The sequence below is a fragment of the Conger conger genome, chromosome 12, assembly GCF_963514075.1.
Source record: "Conger conger chromosome 12, fConCon1.1, whole genome shotgun sequence".
Lineage (NCBI taxonomy): Eukaryota > Metazoa > Chordata > Actinopteri > Anguilliformes > Congridae > Conger > Conger conger.
The window spans coordinates 16,715,776-16,724,946 of record NC_083771.1 but is presented as its reverse complement, the minus strand read 5'-3'; the positions used below and the strand labels follow the sequence as shown (position 1 = coordinate 16,724,946).

Here is a 9,171-nt window from a genome sequence, read left to right as displayed (position 1 = left end):
CGTTCACAATGACACAACTACACACCGAAATAGGTATGTTGGAGATTTCCGAAATGACACTGGACCCTTGCATTGCTGATGGCGGATGCATTCTGTCGTAGGTTGTTTCAGACCTCGTGATGTACGCCTAAACACTAAAGACATTCTACAATGTAAGCTTGTTGCTTAGATAGGTAGGATATCCGACAGTTAGCCTATGTGTTTATTCCAACTTGCATTGTGACCGTGGGAACTGAGATTACGAACTATCCATGTAATTAGGGTATAATTAGGATCACACCGTCATGTGCAGCCGTAAATCTTAAACTGTGTACAGCGGTCTTGTAAAAGACTCCCATATATCGATTTGTTAAAGGCAGGCGTTGGCATTGCTTATCGTAGTCTATATGTAATACGACCGTTCATTGTTAGCTCCCTAGCTTCTATAGTGGCTGCTAAGCTACAGTAGGATATAGCTGGTCCAGGCTATTCTCTTTTTTCTGAAAGCAAACCGAACTCCGTCGAAAGAATGCGAAGACTCACTGGAAATTATTCTGTGAGTGTAACCTATTCGAATTCTGGGTGTAACGGCAAAACAACATGGGTTGTATTTCAATTGTCCTTACATTGTGTGCCACTGCTTGCTAGCGAACGTCTTTTGTTTATGGTGCAGTCGGGTGAGGGGAGTGATGCATTGTGAACGAGTGCTCGTCTTAGCAAGACTAGCTAACTAATAAACAGCGGTATTTATCGCCGAGCAGCGATAATCAGACCAAATATTAGGGATTTACATTTCAAACTCTTTACTTTGGGGTGGCACTGAGAACAGATGTCAAATTCACCTCTCGCTGTTGAAATGCACCAGGCAATGGTGGCGGCTAACAGTTAGCTCGCTACCAGTATTGTTGGAGCCGTGATAAATCCTGCTGGGATCACGGGACGTTTCCAGTGAAGTAAGCCTCTATTATTGCTGCTGGAAAAGCGACTGTTTGTAGTGCGGGGCGCATGTCATTTCGTGAATAATGTGGAATCTTGCCAGTGAATCGTACAGTCATGGGGATAGGAATATATACCGTGTGTCTTGTTTGCATTTCGAGGGCACTGTTACTATTTAAAAAATCGTATTGCGGACCAATCACACAAGTCCCCGTGTAGCAAAGGGAGATGTCATTTTCAGAATGATTGGAGCTTGCTAGCAGGCACTAGCGGCAATGCGATCCGCGCGACCTCTGACGGTGATATCCGGTTACATCACCAGCTCCCGGCGTCTAAGCAAAATAATAACACGTGTCTGCCAATGAGAGGGAAAAAATATTCGTGTTTACGTCTTAGCAACAGGCAGTGTTGAGCAATAAGCCACGCCACTAGAGCAATAGTACAAACAATATAATTCCAGTGAGTTTGATTAACTAGAATCACTGGCATTGGAAACTTGAAGAAGAGTGACTACGAGACTATCTAACATAAAAAACTGGGGTTCGTTACGAACGTAGTATTATGTGTTTGGCTTTCAGAAGCGAGGATGAAGCGAATATGATAACCGCCGATGGCCTCCCGAAGCTTGAGGCGACTCCGGCTGCAACACGGCCATCAGAGATGCTCCATCTCCTCTCGGCGGTCTTCGTGTGGCTGGTGACGGGGACCACGATATCCAGTCTTAACAAATGGATCTTCGCCGTGTACAACTTCAGGTACCCGCTACTACTATCGGCGCTGCACATGCTGACGGCCATAGTGGTGGACTACGGGCTGATCAAGTTCAGGCTGGTCCAACACAGGGCGAGCGGTGAACAGGACCTGACGGCCAGCGCCAAGTTTAAGGTCTTTTTGCTCAGCCTGACATTCTGCGCCAGCATAGCATTCGGCAACGTCGGTCTCAACTACGTCCAGCTCTCCTTCGCTCAGATGATATACACCACCACGCCGATCTTCACCCTGGCTATCTCCACACTGGTGCTTGGCAAGCAGCACCACATCCTGAAGTACACGGCTATGATGCCCATCTGCCTGGGCGCCTCTTTCAGTGTCATGGGCGAGGTCCAGTTTGACCAGACCGGCTGCTTGTTCGTGTTCGCCGCAACCATGCTACGGGGAGTCAAGAGCATTCAGCAGAGTGAGTAAAGCTTTATTGATTTATTTGGTAAAAAGTACTGGTGTTGTTTAGGCCTCGTATTGCGTCCCATAATTGGGTTCGTGTGTTTGTTGTGGGCTAACGTTAACTAGAATGGCGAATCCAAACACATGCAGCCAGCTAGCTAACTTTGCTAATGAACTCGATAACTCGCCGTTACTTCCTCGGTTGGGGAGCGTGGGAATATGTTTTTAAACGTACTTTAAATGCAAATTAGTGTGCGGTTTACACTATGATAATTAATTTGGCGCTTGTACGAATTAACATATTTTAAAGTAACCTTAGCAACGTGGAAAATAAATACACACGACCAGACGGCACATATGACGTCAACATACATTTATTGGACACAAGCATTCCATGGGCAGGTCTTAACCGTGGATCTGACTCACAGCCCTAAATTCAGTACTCCTCTCACCGTCTGCAGTTTTTTCTGAGGGTCACAAATCCTCCTACTCTAAATGTTCTGTTATATGTAAGAACTCTCAGATTTTACGAGATTATGCGTTTCCTTCAAGGTCAGCATTTCAGTGTTTTTTATTTTGCTACTGGTGTCCATGAAAGGATGTGATGCTCTTTGTTTTGATTATCCCTCAGAATTGGGCTCAGCTGATCTGTTGGGTTAATTTGCGGCTGCAAAAAATCATTTATCCACCCACGGAGCTATAAATGTAGACGAGTAGTGTACAGTAAGTTTTTGAGACGGCATGTTACGCGAACGATTAGCATTTTGTGCCTTTGGCACAGCCAGTTCTGTTTACGATACTGAGAGGCATTTGCATATTAACAGCCATCAGAGTTGAATTTAGTTACTTGTCCTTATAACGAAGTTGTTTCTTATGAAAACATTGCATGTGTTTCAAAACCTGTTGCTGCACTCAAATAAGCAGCTCTACTGGATTGGCTGCTTTTGGTCAAATTTAAGCCCGTTTACATTCAAACGTTGTCAATATAAGTCTGTGCCTCATAGGTATCACCAGGTGCTGAGTATTTTCTCTGGTGATGGAAAGCATGTTTAATTGGATTCAGAGTGGGTAACTGGCTTAGCAAGTCAAGAATGTAATTTTTTGGATTTGAAAACCTAACTTGTTGCTTTCGCAGTGTGTTTCGTCTTGCTGTAGAATGTGATTCGTTCGATTATACATCTAAAATTATGGAGTACAGACAGAGTCATTTAATGCTCATTAAGGTAGTTTTGTTCTAGTTGATGTCCAACTTTATTTTAATGCTCAATCGAGTAAACTCACGTACACGCTCGCACACTCACTCAGACACACACACTTTCACACTCTCTCTCACTTTCTCACACTTTCTCACACTCTCTCACTCTCTCTCAGTCTCTCTCACTCTCTCTCACTCTCTCTCACTCTCTCTCACTCTCTCACACACTCTCTCACTCTCTCACACACTCTCTCACACTCTCTCACACTCTCACACACTCTCACACACTCTCACATGCCCTTTAGTCCCTGTTGCTTGTGTCTGGAGTGCAGGTTCCCTCGGGACGAGAGCCCTGCTTCAGGCAGCGCGTTAAAGCCGTCTGTCCGTGTGTGTGCGTCCGCGCTACAGGCATCCTGCTCCAGGAGGAGAAGATAAACTCGGTGTTCCTGCTCTACCTGATGTCCATCCCCAGCTTCCTCATCCTGGCGGTGGCGGCCCTGGCGCTGGAGAACTGGGCGGGCCTGGGCTCCCCGCTGCAGTACGACCGGAGGCTGTGGCTGCTGATCGTGCTGAGCTGCCTGGGCTCGGTGCTGTACAACCTGGCCAGCTGCTGCGTGATTTCGCTGACGTCGGCGGTGACCCTGCACATCCTGGGGAACCTGAGCGTGGTGGGGAACCTGCTGCTCTCGCAGCTGCTGTTCGGGAGCCAGCTGTCAGCGCTGAGCTGCGCGGGCGCGGCCCTCACCCTCTCCGGCATGCTGCTGTACCAGAACTCCGAGGTCATCGGCCGCTTCCTGCACCGCCGCCGCGCCCAGCCGCCCGGGGAGGGCCACGCCGACCACCGCCAACCCCACGGAAAGATGGACTGAGAGGGAGGGAGGGAGGGAGGGTGGGTGGGAGGGAGGATGGGTGGAGAGGTCGGCAGCTGACCTCTTGCAGTGAACTCACACACACACACACACACACACACACACACACACACACACACACACATGCATACACATACGCACACTCACAGACACACTCTTATACACTCCGATACAGGCCGGACTTTTGGTTGTTTGCTCGGGGTGGAGGGTGGTGTATTCAGTGCACAGGCTGGTTCATCGTCATGGCGACTGGAGACATTTACCAGACTTGTGTTGTGCTGTTCTCTCTCTATACCTCTCTACCTGGTGCCAACGCGTTCTGTTCCCACCCCCCCCAAATAATGAGGCCAGTCAGGCCCCTCTGCCCCCCTCCCTCACTGTTCTCTGCAGCACTGTGAAACCCCTGCGGGGTGGGGGGGTCCATATCGCCCTGTCCTCCCAAAAACTGACGCACAAGAAGCACTACGTACTGTCCCCCGACCCTACACACACACACACACACACACACACACACACACACACACACTCACACACACTCCCACACACTCCTGGGCCGGTTTCTAAGGCAGCTGTATGTAAATATGGGGGCTAATGGTACTGTAAAGCACAGACACGCTTGGCTAGGCTAGGCTAGGCTAGGCTAGGCTAGCTGTGGTCTGTTCGCACTCCCGTTTACATTCAAATGGACGCAGTTTTGCACACGAGAGCTAAACAGGGTTTCTGTTGCCTTTTTACATTTTTAATTAAATTTTTAGTATTTATTTTTTTAAATACTGCTTTTTTTGTTTGGTTTTAATTGCACAGTGATAGAGAGTGGGCTCTGAATCGACTATTATTATTATTATTATTATTATTATTTTATTATTATTACCTCATATTATGTGTAGTACAGACATGGCATTTGTGCACGGCTGCCATGGTACAGCATGTGAGTACAGTTTTGTGAGGTCGTTATGTTGTGACACCCCTCCCCAGTCCTGTAAACTCAGCACAAAGCCCCCCCTGGAGAATACCTGCCCCCACTGCCCGCCTCCCCAGTCAGACTAACATCCTTCTCACTACAGTTCTGTGGCCGACTCAGTGATGTGCTAATGAATATTTTTTGTGCTTTCAGCTGTTTCTATGGTGACACACTGAAGTGTTGGTGCCCTTGTGGGGGTATGAGTGCTGTCTGAGGGCCTGGGGGTGGGGGTGGAGGGCCTGTATGTGCTTGTGGACGTGTGGGTAGTGGGAAAAACTCCCAGAAAACACGCACGCCTGCAGGAAAAGCAAGCAAAGTTTTTATCCTCCGATGGCCCTGACCCTTTCCCCCTAACCGCTGTCTCTGTGCGCACAGGTGTCAGGATCGGCTCCTGACCGTAACTTCAGCTCCTTTCCTATTTTACTTCAATTATTATTTTTTAATTTTTTTAGTTTAAGGTAATTAACCGTAAAAACTGTTCAGTCACCATGTTTGCCCCTCCCCCTCATTGGTGCATGCACTCCGCATGGTACGACACTGGATGTGTTGCGAAATTTGACCCACGAAGTGATACAGGCACTGGACTTGTTGTGACATTTAACCCAGGAAATGATACTGAGGCAAGCACCCTGTTTCAGTCACGTGAGGATGCCGTGCTGTTTAGAAACGCAGTTGTCGAGCTCCTGTGAGTGTTTAAAGTAGTTTAATCTGCAGCTGGATGCTTCCCAGCCTTGGTCCTGCAGGGAGCTGAGAGTGGCCTTTTCTCCTAATCCACTACCTTTCATAATCCACTACATTTCATTCAGCTACTCGAGAAACACTCACCTGCCTCATCCGTACACCATTGCTATTCAGCTCAGAGTTCTCTTAAACCACAAACTGATTGTTGTCCAACAAGTACATTTTGCAGATTCATGGCAATAGAATGTTTTTTAGTATTACTAATTTTAAAGGACAAAAGTGATGGGATATAATTGGCAAGTACTGGCTTTTACTAAATATTCAACATACAAAGTACAGATGGCACGTTGGGATATGGAGTGGCAGTGCTGGTGGATCAGTATTCCTGCAAGTGCTCAGTGAAACCTGCTGCAGTGAAAGTTAGCCGCAGCATGCTCTCGGAGTCAAAGGTTGGGATTGACTGGTTAGGACCGGTTTAGACTCCCAGCAGGTGAGCGAGGGGCTCTACTACTCTAGAGTTTTATGGTTCTGTGATAGATTAGTCAGGCTGCCTGCCCCGGTGCCCTTCAGGATCAGGATGTGAAGGTTCTGTGATAGATTAGTCAGGTCTGTTCAGTGGGATCTCCGCTGTCCGTTGGGAAGCCTGTCTGAAGTCAAACAGAAATTGCACTGGTGAAGTGGTGAAGTTGCCTTTGTAGGGAGGCATCGTTTATGTTGTCATTGGTGTTGTCTGAGGGGGTTTACAAAGCAAATGTTAGATGTAAATTATTTTATTATATTTATGCATTTTACAATCATGAAAAACTGACTAAATATACTGGTTGGAGGAATATAAAGTGTCTCTGTCTTTATTTCAATTGATTATGTCTGAAAAACAAACGGTGCAAAGTTTGAGCATTAGAACTGGTTCAGTGCTCCTCCTTCTGGGAATTTTGTGCAATTGCTAACATGCACGTGCAGTATGTGTTTCTGTGTGTACAAGTGTAAAATACAGCTGTGTCAACTAATCAGAATATTTGATGGATATATTAGATATTGGATTTTTGTTAAAAAATATATATATTTTAAGGATTGTGGTGCATAAAGTTGACATCCATAAAAATCTATAGGGCACACATAATTTTGGTTCCTGATGATGAAACACTTTTGAGACCTGTCTTACATTTACATTTACATTTTAGTCATTTGGCAGACGCTTTTAATCCAAAGCGATTTACAAGTCTTACAAGTCTTGTCTCACATTTGTGGCCTCACACCTTAAAGGGCTAATTTACTGTCTCTGAAAACACCTTTGACATTTTAATACGTTCCAAAAATAAAATGGGCTAAAAGTACATTCTGAATGAACACATCAGTAGTGTTTTATGTACATATGCTCTCGTTGTCTTGTGCAAAAAGGGACTATTCTTCATATGTGCCTTGGTTCATATGGTCAAACCGAAGCCAGAAATGTCTAACAAGCACACAACATCTGGCATTTTTGAGCTGTGGCACATAGTATCTGACTGCAGTTAAGGAATTCTGATATACTGTACTGCCTGTGTTTTGCTGAGGTGTGTTGTTTAGCGGATTCAATTATGCACATCAGGAACTGAAGTCAGATTGAGCTCCCTGGACATGACCCTGGGCCCAGAGCAAAGCCTGGCAGTATCCACGCCTCTGTCTGCTCCCCAAGAACCCCCGGCGGCGACCATAAGGACACTTTTAGCCTGTGAAACTGATGATTGGCAGCCGTGTGTGCTGTGAGTTATGACCAGTCGTTATGGTTCAAAATGTAGTGGATTTGAATGTTATTGGGTCATGCTGTGTGAGTAATGAAAAAACTGACATCATCATTCTTGACATAATTTCTCATTTTTTAAAATCCCTAGACAAAGTAACCAATTGAATACCCGACCACCACATTCTGCACAATGTCAAAAAAAACTGGTCACTGAGAAACAAAACAGATTTTGCTTTATCTGCTCAGGATTGAACATTTCACCCAATATAAGTGATACAAGTCGGTTTATCAGTACAAAAGTGCTATCAAAGTACTGTCAATGTAATGGATGAGTCCGAAGCTAAAATGTCAACAAAATAATGTACAGTGACGTTATTGGTCATGCTATTGAGCAGACTGTGTTAGCAAGACGCTATTTGGCACTACAATTGCCCAAATGGAAGATGGTCACGTCACTTCCGAGGGCTGTTGTGTCCTTTTCCGTTTGAGGATTTTTCTGAAAAGGGTCAAATGAGGCTGCTGTAGTTCCATTGTTCGGCATTAGATGGCTCTCTGTACTCTTTATATGAAGTCTCGAGTTCCACTTTCTCAAGCGCTGAAAAGTCATTTGAGTCATAAATAAATCAGCTAATCGAACTGAACTTTCATTCGCTCATGAACTTTATGTGAATACAGATTTGCAATTTACCAAAGCGCATTTAACCAAGAGAATGTTCGTTGACATTTTCAGGGGCACACGCAGTAAAATCGCTGTTATGGCAACACCCCCACCGTTACATAAACGCCACATTTATCTTTGTGAAACTGCGATGGTTTATGTGCCCCTCTGTCTGAGTGTGTGTTTGTGTTTGTGTCTCTGTGCGTGTGTCCGATTCACTGCGATGTTTCTGTGTGTTTGTCTAATTCAGTGTATATATACCTTTCCCATCTGTGCAGTCGTGCTCCGGTCTGTGCAGTGATGTGCAGGTTGACCGCGCGGTGAAGTTGGGGAAGGGTAATGGATGTCTTTAGGATGGACGGATAGTGCGATGGAGAGGAAGGAGACTGAGGAGGAGTGACAGGGGGAGTGCTGTAGCCGTCGTGACTCCTTCAATCATAAAAATTGATTTTTGGACAGTCATTTGAGGGGTTTTTTAATGTGCCTATTTAGTAATGTCCCATTGGGCGTGAGTGGAATGGAAGAGAATTTGAGTTACTTGAGGTGGGGCCCTGTGTGAGTGTGTGTGTGTGTGTGAGTGAACTAGGTGTGCTGCAGAATGTGGTGTATGTTTCTGACCTGTGAATAACCCACATTTACGGTGTACATAAGAGTGAGATGTGTTGGAGGGCGCGTATCAAGGCTAAGCAAACATGCTCTGGAGGGAACGTTACTCCAGGGAATTCAAGAGCGCTGCTGATTTTCCTAAATTATCGGACCTATGACCTGTCAACTACAGCGCATAAATTGTTCCTGTAGAAGCAAGGAAAAAAATGACCTTTTATGGGCTCTAACAGTTTAAAGCACAGTGTGTGTGTGTGAGAGAGAGTACATCTGTCTCCTGTCTATTGTAAACACAGCCATGTTACCTCGCAACACCATTTTTTGCCTTGGAGTAAGAGTCGAGTGTTTTCTTTCTTTTAACACTTTGCGGTCCTCTGTCCAGCTGCATGCACATACTCACACACA

The 9,171-nt window shown here is 45.7% G+C and overlaps 1 protein-coding gene across 1 annotated transcript; it reads left to right on the top strand.

Moving 5' to 3' along the window:
• Positions 1-261: 261 nt before the first annotated feature.
• slc35e4 (solute carrier family 35 member E4) lies at positions 262-4,140 on the top strand. The gene is made up of 3 exons (XM_061262084.1): positions 262-535; positions 1,494-2,092; positions 3,680-4,140. Exons 2-3 carry the CDS (start codon positions 1,513-1,515, stop codon positions 4,138-4,140), a joined length of 1,041 nt encoding a protein of 346 aa, XP_061118068.1. The 5' UTR covers positions 262-535; positions 1,494-1,512.
• Positions 4,141-9,171: the final 5,031 nt, after the last annotated feature.